We start from the raw sequence: 19,209 nt of genomic DNA, 5'->3' as shown, positions 1-19,209 counted from the left end.
AAAGCCCAAAAAACTGGTTATTATTGTATTTGTTAACCGTTTCCTTCAGCTTCAGTTGATTTTTCACGCTTGATAAAAAAATAGCAAAAAAACAAGCAAAAAAGATTAAAAATTGTTTTAATTTCTGACGTCAAAAAAGAAAAAGAAAGATGAATTGATGTAAGCGCAGTGCTCATTTTCTTTGGAAAAACTGACTCCCCAATACGATTTTTGGCGGGGATTTAATTTGGCGAATTGGAAATTTTGTCACACTGAAATGGGTGAAAATTACTCAAAAATATACTAACAAGTTGTGATTTTTCACATAATTCTCTTTTTGTTAAATTTGGCGAGGATTTAATTTGGCGAATTGCCGAATTTGGAAATTTTGGCGAGGATTTAATTTGGCGAATTTTGCCACAATTCGCCAAATTCGCCAAATTTAATCCCCGCCAAAATTTATCCACTTAAGGTAATCTGTACAGTCCTCAGTAACCAGTCATTATTGTGATAAAGTAATTAGTATAGTACCGGTAATGCACAAAAAAGTTGAACGTGCATGTAAAGTTAAATGAATGTAGACAAACTTTTTTGTATTCTTTAAAATAGATTCACCTCACTTAGAAAATTAGTGTTTTCACTGTTTGTCAGTGAGATAAATCTGTTTAAAAAACCACAAAAAAGGTTGTTTACATTCATCCAACTTCACATGTACGTTGTTGGTATCGACCACCTTGGAAAAATCATAGTGAACCTTATTTTACTCCAAAATTGTTTGAGCATCTAGGTACTGCCTGAAAAAGAACAAAAATAGATACAGTCCAGGATATATATGTGAAGAAATAAGAATTTTTGTCCAACTGTATTCACTCAGGAGATTTGGGTGGCAGAGCAGCAAAATATAATTTAAAAACTTCCTAAATCACAACCACACCCAAACCCAAAGACTGCTGTATATTTTGAAATTCTATTGACTTTAAGGGAGTGCAAAGCTGAATATTCCCCACATGGTCGCATTCAAAACAATTGATAATCAATACAACATGTGAGCGAATTAGTCATGTCATTAGCGTCATGGAAAAAAATATTGACTGTATTGAATGCAACCGCATGGATGGGGATTCCGCACTTGTTCGACAGTACACTTGTTCGACAATACATTTGGTCGACAAATCGTGAAAATTGTCGGCCAAATGTATTGTCGAACAAGTGGGAAGATCAGTTGTCAGACTTCCCAGCTGTTCGAAATCCCACTTGTTCGACAATACACGGCGATCTTAGGAGTTCCGACCTTTGCCCGTAGCGCGGAAGTTCGTTTCCGAGATTATTCCGGATTTCTCACACTAGCCTCCTAACAATTCAAATTTACAGCTCTCGGCTAAATTAGCCTATCATAGGCTGATTAGCCTATCATAGGCTATTTAGACTATTTTATATAGGCTATTTAGCCGAAAATCGATAAAAGCTTCGATTTCTGACGAAATATAAATAGTCGCGTCTGTAGCATATCGCCCTGGCAAACAACATTAGTATTCCCTTTGATCTGTTGTTATTCGCCGACACGGGAAATTATGACAGAGTCAGCATTTTTTTCGTGTGGGCGTCTATATGTAAATCGATGTGAAGTGCAAACTGTCTGCCTGCTAAAAAAGGAAAATGTTATATCGGATGGCCAAAAGTCACCTTCTTTTCTTTCCTATCTCTTATCCTATTTTTCTCTTTTCTGACTGTCTGAGTTTCTGAGACTTAGTTTCTCATTTCTGACTGAGTTTTCATACCTGTCAATCATTTGTCCATCAATTTCGACCAGTCTAATGTTCGCACCGAGTGGGATTCGAACCACCACCAAAGAAAGATATTCAGATTCGGAAGCCAGCGTTCTATCCGTTGAGCCATCGCCTGGCAAAGACGGGGGTAATATTATTATAATATGGGTAAAAGTACCCCTTTTTTAAACCTGACTGAAATTCGAGCCGTTACTAGCAACCCTGCGGGGCCCAAGGCGCCGAGTATGCACCCGGCACAGTGACAAGCCGTTACTAGCAATCCTGACCTAAGCAATTCCAAACAACAAAACCCCCGGAAAGGTAACTATCAGCGATCCGTGGATAAAAAAATAAAATAAAAAAATGAAGGTGACTTTTGGCCATCCGATCTAAGAGCATCCGCTAAAAAAACAAAACAGTTTTCGAAGTCAAACTTTCAGTCAATATGTAATATGTCAAAAATGTTATCTTGTTATTTTTCTACTAAAGACTGGGTAGGTCTTTTTCTTTATAATGTTTGATGTGGAAAAGCTTCATAAGTAAGTAAGAAGTAATTATATAAGGATATATAAGTAGGCAGATATAGGTTGATATTGGAAGGAGACTAGCCTACCACTTTTACATTTTACCACTGCCACTATTGTGGACTATACAATTTTATTGTGTATCCACTATACAATTTTATTGTGTATCCCCTGCCCAGCATTTTCATTAAAATTGCAACTGAATTTTTGCTTGTTGTGTTGGTGTTGTACTGTACTTTTGTAAGGACATCATCCAACATGTTTGGAAAGCAAGAAAAAGGTTGATGGTGTGAGATGACAATAAATCTCAATCTCAATTGAACATTCTTGGGCTTTGCATTTTGAAATTTTCCCGTAGTTTGCACCCCCCATTTACCCCCTATCAAAAGAGGATGCCAACTTTTCTGGGGTCTTTCTAGGGGGCACAGTGCCAGGATTTGCCAAAAAAAACTGGGGTGGGGTGAGAATTTAGGGAAATAAAAATAATAAAGGGGGTTTGAAAATTTTGGCCAAACTGATTACCTTGAGATTGGGTAACTTGCATCAGTGGAGGCTAACATGCATAGCCCTCAAATGAATGACCTGGCTGGTCATTAAAATACAACTACGCAGCTCTGCTCGCAGCTCTACTCTACCATTTTTCTTTTGATTTAATACTGTATTTTACAGTTTTAATGACCAGCCAGGTCATTCATTTGAGGGCTATGCATGTTAGCCTCCACTGATGCAAGTTACCCAATCTCACGGTATATACAACTATGGTCAGTTTGTTTAAAGGGACTTACAGGACTTGCGAAATTTGTAAACAAACTGTATGCAGCGGATACAAAATCAAAACAAATGTCACATATGTCAAAATAAAAAATCAAACCAAATATGGCTAATTTTGATTGTTCAACTGTTTTACAAGTTTGTGTTGGACACATGATTTTAATTGTTCTCGTTAATGACACGTGGTTCGCGCAATGTTTACATTTTACTACTTTTATGTCCCTTTAAAAGACTAAATGTGATTGATGGCAAAAGTGTAGGTTGATAAAACTAGCAAAGTTTCATTGTAATGGCTGCATATACTTTGTACTCTTTAAATAATTTTGGTGGTGCATAGAGCAAGTTTCCTTCAAAACGGATGTTCTGTAAGAAAGGGAGGGGGAGATAAAATTCCATCACAGAAAGGGGGGTGGATGGGTATAAAGGAGGTCTCTGCAAATTATGTTTGCATAAACAGCCTTCTGACTGAGTCCCAGTTTCACTAATATTATATAATTCAAAAAGCTAACAATGTGGCGTGGATAATTTTAATATGGTGCAGTGAGAGCTACAGATCGAATCTGTGTTTGGCTGGACGCACCAGTCTTTATGATTAACTTTATAAAGATACAGTCTGTATTGCAATAATTCTTTGATAAAAGCATAACAAGTGTGTGCATTTAAAAAAAATCTGCTCGCAAATATTATTTTTTAAGTCAGTTTATTTTAAAGCATTGCATGAAAATTGAAACCAGCAATTTAGTTCTTTGTCAGAAAAATAACTACTTTGCAGACAAAGTTCTAGCCTATTTGGAAGAGTCTTTTCCATAATAAGTGTACTACTAAAGGGATAATCAGATGGTTTGTAATATTTGGCATGTGGGATCCTTCTATTGTCCTGTTAATAACCCATTTTCAAAAATTTCAAATTCTGATACCTCAATTTCGGAAAATTGTTACAAAAAAATACTTTGAGGTTTTACTTGGCACATTTTGCAGAAATAATTTTCACGGTTGCCACCCCCTTTTTGCTCAAACCCTTTCATATTCCTAGAGGCTTTTGAGGATTTTTAGTATAAAGATTGTATTCCGTGGAACTAATTTTTGCAGTACTCTTTTGCGCTTAAAGGGGGTCACTTTGCAATTTTTCGGGGAAAAAAATCCCCCCAAAATCATTTTATAATGAACCCCAATTTTATGAAATTTTCCTGAAAAAGTCCCAAACCAAAACCTTCATTCTCCTAGGGGTTTTTGGGAAAATCACCCCAAAATCACTTAATATTGACCTCCCCATTTTATGGATTTTCTCCCAAAGTACCAACTCCCCTGCTTATTCCACCCACCCCTACAATTAAACACAAGAGTAGACACCGAAAAACGCATTAGTTCCACAGAAATTAGTTCCTGCGAAAAATATTGCTATTAAACTTGTTCTTGATCAGAGTAATTTATTCATCCATAATATATGGGCTCTTTTAGTTTATAGTGTGTTATAATTTCCTGGAATTCTGAGAATTGAAGAAGAAAAAAGATTTTTCTGAATGAAAACAGTGGAATAAGATATTTATTTCAAAGATCAGAAAAGAGCTTGTTGACATATGCATGTGCTTGATTTGCTAAGTTCTCTCCTACTGTAGAAATAAATTGACTCAAAAATATTCCAAAATAACCTGCCTGATTTTTTTCTAAAAGGCCCTTTATAGCACCAGAAAGAATTTATATGCCCAATTACGAACATCAAATCCTTTTGTAATATAATATAGGATGAAAAGTGAAAAAAGATTTAACCTCGTATCAAGAATATTTTGAAAATTATTTCTTTCTATCACTAGAATTAACAATACAATAAGTGTCAAGACACAAAATTTGTAAGCCTCTTTGTAAAATACACTTACACGTTGATGTGTCTTTTGGATCAAAATAGATTTTCAATAACAGAATAAACAGACTGTACCCTTATGATAGACCTTTAGGCTAACGCTATATTCTATTGAATACCGTAAATCCAGATGACTTCGGCCACTGCCTGATGACTTCGGCCGACTTTGAAGTGCTGTAACTTTTTATAGAATGAATGAATCACATTCATTTTTTCTACACATTTGGCCACAACGAAGGTCTTTCGAACGGTGCAAAAGAAAAAACAAGACTATTTATTCCTATCGAGAATGGGGCAAAAAACGGAAATTTTCGACCGTCTTTTTTGAAACCGTGATTATAAAATATTGCGGAAAGATATGTGTAAAAATTTTGCACAGCAGTGATGCACATAGACTAATTGTAAAGAATACAAAATCTTTTTGAAAAATAATGAATCCTTGAGGAGCTATAACCCCATAAAGTTGACCCTATTTTTTTGCTTATTTAGGATAATAAGCCTATGTTGACAACTTGAAATATTCATGTCAATCGATTAAGTTGTTAAACTGTTGCACGATCTAATTAGAATGACGTCACATTTTGCAGATCTCCTGCGAGAGTTACTTTATGAAGTTCATTGACATGCAAATGAGTTCAAGGATATTTTTAAGGGCCTCTTTATATCACGATCGATAAAAGTGAGCGGGATAAAAGTTTAAAAGCTTGCTCTTTCATGTTCTTTCACAAGCATTAATTCAAGATGTATATTAAGGCAACGTAAAAGGGGGACGAAAAGATACGAGAATTTCCCGAAGAAATATCATTTTATCAGATACGCATATCCCTGTCTCATGCAAATGGTATTTTAGCTCTCCCCGCCTCTCGCGCCTCTCGCGCCTCTCTGGTTCCAACGAAGGAAATACCATATTACATCCCTGTCTCGCAACGAAGGGAATACACATTACACCCCTTTCTCGCAACGAAGGAAATACACATTACACCCCTGTCTCGCAACGAAGGGAATACACATTACATCTCAGTCTCGCAAAAAATGGAATAGACATCACACACCCCTTTCTCACAACGAAGGGAATACACATTATACCCCTTTCTCGCAACGAAGGGAATACATATTACACCCCTTTCTCGCAACGAAGGGAATACACATTACACCCCTGTCTCGCAACGAAGGGAATACACATTACATCTCAGTCTCGCAAAGAATGGAATAGACATCACACACCCCTTTCTCACAACGAAGGGAATACACATTATACCCCTTTCTCGCAACGAAGGGAATACATATTACACCCCTTTCTCGCAACGAAGGGAATACACATTACACCCCTGTCTCGCAACGAAGGGAATACACATTACATCTCAGTCTCGCAAAGAATGGAATAGACATCACACACCCCTTTCTCACAACGAAGGGAATACACATTACACCCCTGTCTCGCAACGAAGGGAATACACATTACATCTCAGTCTCGCAAAGAATGGAATAGACATCACACACCCCTTTCTCACAACGAAGGGAATACACATTATACCCCTTTCTCGCAACGAAGGGAATACATATTACACCCCTTTCTCGCAACGAAGGGAATACACATTACACCCCTGTCTCGCAACGAAGGGAATACACATTACATCTCAGTCTCGCAAAGAATGGAATAGACATCACACACCCCTTTCTCACAACGAAGGGAATACACATTATACCCCTTTCTCGCAACGAAGGGAATACATATTACACCCCTTTCTCGCAACGAAGGGAATACACATTACACCCCTGTCTCGCAACGAAGGGAATACACATTACATCTCAGTCTCGCAAAGAATGGAATAGACATCACACACCCCTTTCTCACAACGAAGGGAATACACATTATACCCCTTTCTCGCAACGAAGGGAATACATATTACACCCCTTTCTCGCAACGAAGGGAATACACATTACACCCCCTTTCTCGCAACGAAGGGAATACATATTACACACCTTTCTCGCAACGAAGGAACTACACATTACACCCCTTTCTCACAACGAAGGAACTACACATTACACCCCTTTCTCACAACGAAGGAAATACACATTACACACCTTTCTCGCAACGAAGGGAATACATATTACACCCCCTTTCTCGCAACGAAGGGAATACACATTACACCCCTTTCTCACAACGAAGGGAATACACATTACATCTCAGTCTCGCAAAGAATGGAATAGACATCACACACCCCTTTCTCACAACGAAGGGAATACACATTATACCCCTTTCTCGCAACGAAGGGAATACATATTACACCCCTTTCTCGCAACGAAGGGAATACACATTACACCCCTTTCTCACAACGAAGGGAATACATATTACACCCCTTTCTCGCAACGAAGGGAATACACATTACACCCCCTTTCTCGCAACGAAGGGAATACATATTACACCCCTTTCTCACAACGAAGGAACTACACATTACACCCCTTTCTCACAACGAAGGGAATACACATTACAAGTCTGTCTCGTGCGAGTGAGAATTTTAATTCTTTTCACTTTTTGTCTTATAATGACGCAACTTAGAATGCCGCTATTATTACCCTAAGTCAGTTAATTTTTGCATGTACTGATTTTTCGTTAATTGAGAATCTAAAAAATTAGCTGCGAAGCAGCCTCTTTTTTACCAAATTTCACCAATTTCTTTAGTTTTAACGGATTTCCAATCTAGCATGAACTAAGTTTCGCGAAAAGAGCGAAAATTCATGAAAATCACCAATTTACCTTTTTCAATTTCTCCACGGAGTTTAATCCACCTAAGGCGGCGGACACGTAAGGTATTTTGATTTAAGTCAATGAAACTCTCCCGTTTAGGGATTGTAAAGATCTTCTAGCGCCACACGATGGCTATTTAAAAATGTTAGAAAAGGTTTTGAAACTCTGTTGTGTGTCAACTGTTTCATATTTGATGGGTATTAAATGTGGTTTTGCCGGTTGAAGATTAAAATAATTTTAATATATTGCTTTTCTTTCAAGATATTCCAGATCGACACATCGAATAATGGTACAGCTATCAAGCATCCCGGATTGATAAGTCAACGCATCGTCATATTGCACGGCATACAATTGGGAAAAGGTATTTCGTTCTCGAATGTTTTCACCTGGTTTTATCCTTTAAACCATTTTAATATGTATCTCTATTCTAGTAAGATAATAATTTAATTTCAAGGATTTTGACATTAACATTTGCGTTCTAGGTAGTATCAATGACGCGTGGCGGTATATAATGACATAAAGAGGAGAGGGATACTGTGAAAGTGCAGAATAGTGTACAAGTAAGTACTCTCGGGTACCTAGTAGCGGTAGGTGGGGGGGGGGCGCTTATTAATTTTTCGAAAATTTTCCACCCAGGACATTTTTATTACAACTCCCCCGCTTATTGAGTTTTGAGATAACATTAACTGTAAATTTCTCTACTTCTCAGCTATTTTCTCTTCTCAAATCTCAAACAATAATAGACACATAAGGCATAGTTTATTGGATAGATCTTGCAGTGAACACGACTTTAGTATTGAAATACATATATGTTACATTATAAAATAGAATTGGTTACAGTAAGTATTACAGTGGTCGTATGTGTAAATTTTGACATCACGCTTGTAAAGGATTTGTGTTCAAACATGAATTTGAGTCAGTAAAAAAGCCTTCGGCTTATAAAAACTATCTTCTAAACATCAGTCAAATTTTCCACATCAAAACACTATGTTCCTCTCATAAGTCTTCATAAATAACAGTGACGAGTATCAAATTAGCTACGTTTCAATATGCTGTTTATAAATCAAAGTTTGATTCCCGAAGGACAATAAAATGTGACGTCCCTCGAGGGACGTATAATAAAGATAACTATCCTCCAAATGATGCTGGTGATTAAGTAATTGTTTACACTCCCTTCCTTGAGATAATGCATCTCAACAGAATGCAATTTTGCTTCACAGAGCAACGCACAGTTCAGTTGTCAATATGTATGACTCTTCAATATATGTACTTCACATTCAATAGTATGACATATTATGACAGTTATGTTTCATGTAGTGTTCGTGTAACGTAGTTCTAATCAGTAACGTTTTCAGGTGTAATCAATACATTTCATTACGTGAGTTCAATGTAATGTTCCGTGAAAGTAGGTTCAAATTTAATGAATACCAATACGTTGGTTATGTCATTCTTTTATTTTGTCGTAGAGTTGACAGTTGGAGAGTGTAGAGTTGATGGATCTTCTTTCTTCGTGCCCAGGAAGCACACAAGGTGTTTTCTTCGCACCCCAGAGGTACGCAAAGTGTTTTCTTCATGCCCCAGTGGCACACAAGGCGTTTTCTTCGTGCCCAGGAAGCACACAAGGCGTTTTCTTCGTGCCCAGGAAGCACACAAGGCGTTTTCTTCGTGCCCAGGAAGCACACAAGGTGTTTTCTTCGTGCCCAGGAAGCACACAAGGTGTTTTCTTCGTGCCCAGGAAGCACACAAGACGAAACAGGATTGGCAAATTGATACACGTTGATGAACAATTGATTGAATTGATGTAGATTATCTTCTTATCTTCGTGCCCAGAGGAAGCACACAAATTAGACATTTTGATGGTGAGCAGAGGAATTCCGATGCAGTTGATCTTCTTTCTTCATGCCCAGGAAGCACACAAATTGAACAGTGAACGCAAACATTGATTGGTTGACTTCAGCAGCTGGTTGATTCTAGCTCCAATCTTGAAATCTTTGTAGTTGGTCGAGTGTATGTACCGTCCTTTGTGGTGACCTCAACCTTTCGTACTTCTCCATCTGAACTTTTAAATACTTCTTTGATTCGTCCAAGGGTCCATTGACTTCGGACAAGATTCTTCTCAAGCATCATCACCAAGTCACCTTCCTTCAGTGCAGGAGAACTTGTCTTTCGCCATTTCGACCTAGTGGTCAATGTCGCAAGATACTCTTTGGACCATCTATCCCAAAATTGGTTCGTTATTGATTGTACCTGCTTCCACTTCTTTCGAGGAGCTGATCGAATTTCGTAATCCACGCTTATGATGGGTTTTGAAGAAGGTCTTCCCAAAAGGAAGTGATTGGGAGTCAATGGTTCAAGATCGTTTGGGTCATTGCTAACATAAGTTAGTGGTCGACTGTTGAGTACAGCTTCAACTTCTGTCATTACAGTTTGAAGAGTGAAATCGTTTAATATTGCTGAATCGTTGAGGATGACACTCAGCGTTATCTTGACACTTTGAATGAGACGTTCCCAAACACCTCCCATATGAGGTGCTTCTGGTGGATTGAAATGCCACTTGATCTCCTTTCTCTGCAACGACTTGGCAATCTTGAGTTGATCCATTCGTTCGATTTCTTTCTTTAACTCGTTTGAAGCACCCTTGAAATTAGTACCACAATCAGAACGGATTATCTCTGGATTTCCTCTTCTGTTGATAAATCGGTCCAGAACATTAATGAAATCGTCAGCTTCTAATGATGGTGAAACTTCAATATGCACAGCTCTAGTGACAAGGCATGTAAACAGACATCCCCATCGTTTGACTTTGCTTCTCAGGACCCTCACTTGAATTGGTCCAAAGAAATCTACTCCGGTGTGGAAGAACGTTGGGGCTCCCACAGTTATTCTGTCGACAGGTAGGTCTGCCATCTTGACTTGGCCTGGTTTAGGTCTCCTCTTCTGGCACTTGACACAGCTTCGAATAACTCTTTTGACAATGCTTCGGACAGCGATGATCCAGTACTGTTGTCTCAGGAGTGATATGAGGTGTTCTGTGCCAATATGATGATTTTGCTCGTGGTAATATCTCACAAGCAAGCGTACAGCATGATGATCTTTCGGCAAAATGATTTGATGCTTGGCAGCGTATGGGAGCATTCCTCGTTTCAGTCTGCCGCCAACTCTCATCAGCCCGTCATTTGTGTCGATGTAAGGGTCTAGTTTGGAGAGTTTTCCAAGGAGTTCTTTGGATGAGTCATCATTGAATGTTTCTTTCTGGATGATCTTTAATGTCTTTGTAAATCCAGCCCTTTCTTCGTTGATTGAGAGGTCGCTTCCTTTCTCTTTGCGGCTCATCTTGGGTTGCAGAAGAACAATCACCCAAGCAACTGCTCGGATCAGTCTTTTCCAATTTGAAAATCTGTCGAACTTCACAATCGGTGTGATGGATGATAGTTTACAGACTAGCGTCTGCTTTTTGATTTCTGTATTGTCAGGAGACAGGGGTGTCACAGATGTTGTTGGCCAGTCTGCCTTGTTTTTGAACAGGAATTCTGGTCCTTCGAACCAGCATCTGATGGCTTCATTGTCATCAATATCTCCTCTTGTTGCAATGTCGACTGGGTTGATTTTTCCTGGTATGAAGTTCCATTGATCGACTTTAGAATGGTTTCGTATCTCAGCAACTCGGTTTGCAACAAAAACCTTGAAACGTTTACTTTCGTTCTTGATGTACTGGAGATTGAGTGACGAGTCTGTCCAGAATCGAATAGACGAGAAATGAACATCGATCTCCTCTACGATGGTTTCTTTCATCCTCACTGCAATGACAGCTCCTTGCAATTCAAGTCTTGGCAACGTCAATCTTTTCAGTGGAGCAACTCTTGACTTAGACAGTAGGATATGGCATGATACAGTTCCTTCACTCTCGATCCTGACATAAGCTAACGCAGCAAATGCCTTCTCGGAAGCGTCACAAAAGATATGTAGTTGCACGTCTTGGTCACCTTCAAGGTTGAGACTTCGTGGGACAGCAACAGTGGATGCAATGTCAGACATTCGACAAAGCCAATCTTCATAACGATTTTTGAGAGATTTGGAAACTTCCTCGTCCCATTCAAATTTGTCTCTCCATAGTTCTTGCATGAAAAGTTTGGCGACAAGTGTGATTGGTGTCAAGAGGCCAAGTGGATCGTAGATAGTCGCTGTCTTCTTGAGGATGGATCTCTTGGTACATGGCTTTGATCGATCAACTTCAATATTGACCTTGTAAACAAAACAATCTGTTTCAAGGTCCCAGTGAACGCCTAGTGCTCTCGACATGACCTTGTCGTCCAGTTTGATCCCAGTAGATTGAGTAGCAAGCTTTTCTGTTGGTAAGTCCTTCAAAACGGATTCGTCGTTACTTTGGAACTTCGTCAGGTTGAAGCCTTTGTTGTTGAGAAGACTGATAACACCATGACTGGTCTCCTTGGCTGATGTAGCATTTGAATATGACATGAGTAAGTCATCGACATAGAAATTTCTCAAGACAGCTTTGATGACTTCGGGTGGATAGTCGTTAGCTTGATCTCTTGCAGCTCGTTGTAGGGCATAGGTTGCAGCACAGGGAGAATCCGTCAGCCCAAAAATGTGTACGAGTAATTTATAGTGATCAGGAGGTTTGTGAGACTTTGGATCGTCTCTCCACAGGAATCTGTTTGCATCCATGTCAGCCTTTTTCAATCTCACTTGACAAAACATAGCTTCGATATCAGCAACCACAGCAACTCTATGGCGTCTAAATCGAAGCAAAACGCCAAGAAGGCTGTTCAGTAGATCAGGACCACTGTACAGGTTGGAATTCAAGCTTTCTCCATGTGACTGAGCAGCAGCGTCGAACACCATACGTACTTTGCCTGGTTTATTCACACTGGTGACTCCATGATGAGGGATGTACCAAGTAGTGGCTGTGCGACATAATGCTTCTTCGTCTGAGAGTTTTCTGATGTATCCTTTCTCAAGGTAGGATGATATGTTCTTAGCATACATCTCAAAGAAGTCAGGATTGGATTGGAACTTCTTGCAAATTTGGTTGAGGCGTCTCTCAGCCAGGATTTTGCTTTCAGGAAGGTTGACATCCTTCTTCCAAAGCATTGGTACGATGTAGTGACCATCTTTGAATTCAGTTTCTTTGTCAAGAATTTCTTGGTTACGTTGATCGTCGATAGAGCGTGATTTGCTTTCTTTGACCTCAGTACCAAATGATTCAGTCTCCCAGAAACTGCTGTATTCAACCTCAGAGAGTTCACTTCTGATCCCCAAATTTCTGGTCAGTGCAACAAGTCGACTTTCAATCGGATCTGAAGTACCATCATACACTCCAAGCAGAGTCCAACCGAGTCGAGTCTTTGAAGCATATGGGTAGCCTTTCTCTGACTTCCTGAAATCATGGCTGATGAGAACATCTGGCACATCAGCACCAATCAGTAGTTGTACTTGGCTGCTGTCGATATCTTTAAGACCGAGATCTCTGATGTAATCCCAGCTAGAATCAGTTGTTACTGGAACTTCTTGTCCTGGTACATTGAAATCCGAATCATTGAGGGAGTACACATTTTTAACTTTAGTCTGGTAACTGCCGTCAACAGCTGCGATGGTGAGATCAACCAGCTTTGTCGGTAAAATAGTACTATCTTTGATTGTACCAAAGTTGATTTTGGTCTTTCTTCCTTGAAGATTTAGTTCCTTGCAAAGTGATTTGGTAATAAGGGTACATTGGCTGCCAGTATCTAGCATGGCGTATGTATCAACCCACATACCCCGAGCATTCTTCACCCGAACAGGGACAACCTGCAGATAGACATGACTTCTTCCCTTTACAAGTCTATTTATGGTGGTTTCGATCTTCTCTCCATCAGGTAAGTTGGCTGGTGGGATTGAAGGATCTTCAGACTTTACCTCGTCAACCTTTGGAGAGTTCTGCTGCTCCTTTGGTGCGGAAGATTTAAGCTTTGGTTGATGAGACTTGTCTGGCTTATCTGGGCCTTTCTTTAGACCTTGATGCAGGGTTGTATGATGTCTAATCTTGCACCCATCAATGAAGCAATGCCTTTTGGACTTGCAAGCCTTTACGTTGTGTTTCGGGCTGAGACAGTTGAAGCATAACCTTTTCTTTCTAACGAAAGAAACCTTTTCTGTGTCACCTTTGGATTTGTAGATGGGACAGCGATACAACCAATGATCTTTGTTGCATAAGGAACAACGGCGTTTCTGCTCTTGATAATCATCATCAGGAGAAGTTCGGTTGTGCATGTTTGACAATTTTTTGTAACCGTCGTTGTTAAGGTATGGATCCCTAGCTGCCATGACTCTATCTTGCAGCCACTTTTCAAGATGATACAGATTGGGTTCTTGGTTCCTTCGCAATACAAATGAGTATTCAGACCATTTCCTTTGAAGGTATACAGGAAGCTTCGACAAGGTCTGACGTAGTAGATCAGTGCTGTAGATATCAGCAACATAGTTCATCTTTAGCAGTGTGTTTAGACAAGTCGAGATCTCGAAATACAGGTTTGCAAGAGCCTTCGGATCAGAATCGTGGACTTGTTTGCGTTTAGTTATCCTTTGGATCACAGATTGAGCAACGACCACCTTGTTTCCAAACAGATACTTCAGTTTCTTTAAGGAACTGACATAACCTTGGTCATCATTGGTGAAACCTTCAATCGATTTCAGGGCTTCGCCTTTCAGGTGTTGTGACAAGTAAGTGTGCTTTTGGAAGGAATCGAGATACGGTTGCTTATGGACTATGTCATAGAACTTTGATACGAATTCGATCCATTTGTCAGCTTCTCCTGCAAATACTATCAACTCCTGTCTGGGTAACCTTTGTTGAATGAGTAACTCCATTTGGATATTCCTTGAATGATTGGTATCTGGGATGGTCAAATTATTTGGATCTAATTCATCTATCCATTGGTCTAGAGATCTGCGTTCCACGATGGGATGAGTGCCTTGAATCGGGCGATTTGAATCAACAAACTGCACTGATTTGAGAGATCTCTTTGAAGCTTCGGTTGGTAAAGATGAAGTGACAACATTTTTCATCTGAGGAGGCAATGTTGTCGAAGGGTTGACATTCACGAGGGGATTCAATGTCGTAGAAGGGTTGGCATTCACGAAGGGATCTAATGCCGTTGAAGTGTTGACATTCACGAGGGGATACAATGTCGTAGAAGGGTTGGCATTCACGAAGGGATCTAATGCCGTTGAAGTGTAGACATTCATTTGAGGAATCAATGTCTTTGAAGGTTTGACATTCACGAGGGGATTCAATGTCTTTGAGATAACATTAGCCTGACGAGGTAATGTTTGTTGAACAGTAACATGCGGAGTTAAAGTCGGTTGAGTGTACGTAGCCTGAGGAGGCTTGATCATTTGGTTGACATTGCCATGCGGAGACAATGCCATTTTTGAAGCAACATTTGCATGAGGAGCTAGTAATGTTGTCGACAAACGAACGGTTGGGTTTGGATTAGGAAGATTTAATTCATCGTCGGAAAGAATTAAGGTTGGATATACGGTAGACACATTTGGTATTGTGTAGGTACTTTGTAATTGATCGTTGAAGTTTGGTTGGTAACCCGGATTTCTTGGTAATTTCGGAGTAAATTCATCGGTGTTAGGATTCAAATAGGTTTCGACTAAGTTTTTCATGGGTGATACGGGACTATTTAGTAATCCGGTGTTGGTAGGTATTGGGTTGCGGGCGCGCGCACCGCCGTGTTGGCTTGTACTGGCGACAGCAAAAGGGTTGATGTTAGTTTGCGTATTTAAATTTGTATCATGCGTTGAGGTAACGAAAGGTTCAGTATAATCCTGCATTGTGGTCTCGATAAATTCCGTATGTTTTTGAATTGCGTGAGTATTGCTTGCGCTGTCGCTTAGATTTTGTATTGATCGAGTTTCGGTATTTGTGTGATTGATAACCGTTTGTACTGATTGAATTTCGCTTGCGCTCGATATTATTGGCAATTCAATACTCTCATTTTGAGACGCGGGGTCAGGTAAGGAACGCAATTCTCCGAGTAATTGTGATTCATTTACGTATAGTTTAGAGAACGCACCGCACATGTCGCTCATTGACGGATTAGAACCAGAGCCAGAACCCTCCTGGTCACGTGATTTTTCGCGCCATTTTTGAATATCTTCGCGCTTTTTGGAAGATAGTAACGATGATGGCGGATCATCCTTACGGCTATCAAGGTAACGTTCGATTCTTCCGAAACAAGAATTTACGTTGAGAGCGAGTTCATCGATCCATTCATCGCCGAATCGAGAATCTCCTTCAGGTAGAATAAGCATTAACGCTTCATGATGATTGATAGCACCTTTAAGGGTTTGATCAAGAGTCGTTCGCAGGAAACGGATTTCAGTTCTACTCCCCCTTTGGTCTACAAGCCCCAAGATTTCAGGAATCATTTTTGTGATTCGATGTTTAGCGCCGTTTCGTTTACGCATTGTCTGAGAGATTTCCTTTTTCAATTGAATTTCTCTGGCTCTATCGCTTTGAGACATTTTGATATGATAGTTAGATGCAGTTTGATACGATAACCTTTGATATGCAGACGCGTAAAGCTATTGATAAGTCAGCCCGTGATAGATTGCGATTTCAAAGTTGATTGCAGTAAATGCGGTATATGACGAACAACGATACGAAACGGGAGTTACAGATAACGAGAAATTCAAACGTTCGGGGTGGGAACAGGCAGAATGCGGTATTCCTAAATACGGTAAGAACTTGACGGTAAAAGAGTGGTTACTCAAACTTTGGAAGTTGAAACTGAAAACAAGCGGGATTTCCGGAATGCGGTCAGGTAAGTTTGCGGAAACGGTGAAAACTCAAAATTTCAGACGGACAATTGCGGTATACGGAAATCTCGAGAATACGGTAAGGTTCACAATTTTACCGGTACAAACACGGAAAGGGGCGTCAATTCGACAAAAAACGTAGGTTTCGTTGAATTTCTGTTTTTCCGATGGCAATGAACAATTTTTCCAAATTGCAGAATTTGAGGATCAAACGTAGGTTATCCTCAAATAACTCAATTTTCAGTAGAAAAATTTGATATGGTTAGAGATCAATATGGAGTCTCCCGGTAAGGTAAGGATACGGACGGAAACAGGCGTGCAAACTAGGAAACGTGGACGAGATACCGGAACAATTACGGAACTGGGTATGATTTCGAGAAACAAGCGTGGGTTGTCCTCAAATGTGAATTTTCTGGAATACAAACACGTGGGGTCGGAATTCCAGACTCGATTTCCCAGACGGAGTAACAGACAATCAAAAACAACAGAATTTAGAGCAAATGTCGTAGTGATTCTTTGTCTTTGTCTTTGCCTTTCCTTTATCTTTGTCTTTGCCTTTGTCTTTAGTTTACACCACAACCATAGAAATTCCACAACCATAAATAAATTCAAAAAACCACAAAATAAAAAAAACAAGTCAACCAGATAAATCAACTCAAATCAACCAGATCTTTAATCCATATGATAATCTTGTTATTTATTGTAAAGGATTTGTGTTCAAACATGAATTTGAGTCAGTAAAAAAGCCTTCGGCTTATAAAAACTATCTTCTAAACATCAGTCAAATTTTCCACATCAAAACACTATGTTCCTCTCATAAGTCTTCATAAATAACAGTGACGAGTATCAAATTAGCTACGTTTCAATATGCTGTTTATAAATCAAAGTTTGATTCCCGAAGGACAATAAAATGTGACGTCCCTCGAGGGACGTATAATAAAGATAACTATCCTCCAAATGATGCTGGTGATTAAGTAATTGTTTACAACGCTAGCTAATAATAATAAAACATACTTTTTTAGAATGCATGGTTATTGTTAATATCCTCTAAAGTGATATACTTGTATTGTTGAAATAATTTTACATGTTCAAATTCATCAAATGAAAATATGTGTATAATTACGTAGAACTTGATAATAATTACTGTACTGTGACGAAGCATGTAGCGTAAAACCCCCAGTGGCTGTTTATTCTGGAGGAAACATTATCTCCGACCAAGGCATCCGTCACGCCGACCTTCGGAGGTTAAAGGTCCTCCCACCGCTTTATAATGTGAAATATAACGTAAAAAATTCAAAACATTTTATAGTTTGGTTGCCGAAAATTAGGAAGTTAGGAAATTAGGACAACAAGGGAATGTGATTGGCTGAAAAAAGTCTCAACTTTCCCGAAAGCGCGCATAATGGTAGCTGCCGAGATTTAAAAAATCAGCCCATTATCAGCTGATATTTCGCATATATTTGTTCAATTTCAAGTAATGTCTTACAATTTGCCTCTTTCTTCCTATTTGAGCACTTTTTGCAAGTCACGTGACCACTTTCACTTTCGTTTTCTCCGAAAATTAGTCTTTCGGCTGAGAGCTCTTTTTTTGACGTTTCAATCCCTATAAGATACCTTTAAATATGTTGTTCTTGTCCTTTTTCGTCAATTCTTGCTTCCTTTCATTGATAAACGAGTGCATTTAGCAATTCCCCTGGCTGAGAATTGAACTCAGCTTAAACTACCTAGCAGGGGGTATTTTTGTTGTTGTTGTTGTTGGTCGAAAGATCTAGAAAATAGGAAAATAGAGAGAAATACAGTGTTCAAAAGAGGTCACGTGATCAAAAAAGGTCACGTGACCATTCTAAAATTTACTAAGTCTTTTGGCCGAGAGCATGCTTTTTGACACTTTCAAATTCACTTTCACTTTCGTTTTCTCTAAAATTTACTAAGTCTTTTCACTGACAGCTTATTTTCTGACCTTTCCAAACTGAATTTAAATGTCTAATTTCAGATGAGTTTAGAGGATATCTTCCTGTTAAATATAAACAAACAATACAAAAATGTACAAAAATGTACAAAAATATACCTTATAGGCCCTTATAGGTGATTTAAAAGCTATAAAAATATAAAAAACATCAGCAAACCAGAACAAACGAACCAAAACGAAACCAAACGAAACCAAACATTTATGACAAAAACCAAATCAACACAACCACAACCAGAACAAAAAACACCACAAACAGCACCAAACAGTATTTTTTACAGGACATTACATCAAGCCCCACCTCCTCTAGGTCACCCAGGAATAAGGTGACCTGGTCTTGGTCTAATTCTTGCTGCTCTTGATTCATTTTTATTATTTTCTGTAGAAGAAAAAAAGAAACGAACATGAAATATATGGTCAGAAGTAGATTTCTCCAAAATAAGTCACGTGACCATTACTGAAAACTACTAAGTCTTTGGGCTGAGAGGCCCTTTTTGGAGGGTGCAGAAAAGAACAGAAAGGTCATTTTTCATTTTTTCATAAACTATGTACAAGATAAAACCTATAAATATGTACGTTTAAAAATTTCATGATAAAATATCCTAATATATGAACAGAAGAATGTAAAACAAAGGAATGTTAAACAAAAGAAGGTAATATGCTTCTTTAAATAAGTCACGTGATCACTTTCACTTTCGTTTTCAAGAGATCAGAAATTTACTAAGTCTTTTCTCCGAGAGCACATTTTTTGACAATTTGCAATCAAC

At 39.0% G+C, this 19,209-nt stretch overlaps 1 protein-coding gene across 1 annotated transcript; it reads right to left on the bottom strand.

Annotated features, from left to right (window-relative positions):
- Nucleotides 1-9,600: 9,600 nt before the first annotated feature.
- Nucleotides 9,601-16,182, bottom strand: LOC136811086 (uncharacterized). Its single transcript, XM_067067687.1, has one exon. It carries the CDS (start codon nucleotides 16,180-16,182, stop codon nucleotides 9,601-9,603), a length of 6,582 nt encoding a protein of 2,193 aa, XP_066923788.1.
- Between the last annotated feature and the right edge of the window lie 3,027 nt (nucleotides 16,183-19,209).

Source organism: Clytia hemisphaerica, unplaced genomic scaffold, assembly GCF_902728285.1.
Source record: "Clytia hemisphaerica strain Z4C2 unplaced genomic scaffold, Clytia hemisphaerica genome assembly, whole genome shotgun sequence".
NCBI lineage: Eukaryota > Metazoa > Cnidaria > Hydrozoa > Leptothecata > Clytiidae > Clytia > Clytia hemisphaerica.
The sequence above is the reverse complement of the archived record's forward strand: the minus strand, read 5'-3'. Positions and strand labels throughout refer to the sequence as shown.

Coding starts and splice junctions, on each gene's coding strand:
- LOC136811086 (XM_067067687.1), bottom strand. CDS start 16,182: ATGTCTCAAAGCGATAGAGCCAGAGAAATTCAATTGAAAAAGGAAATC.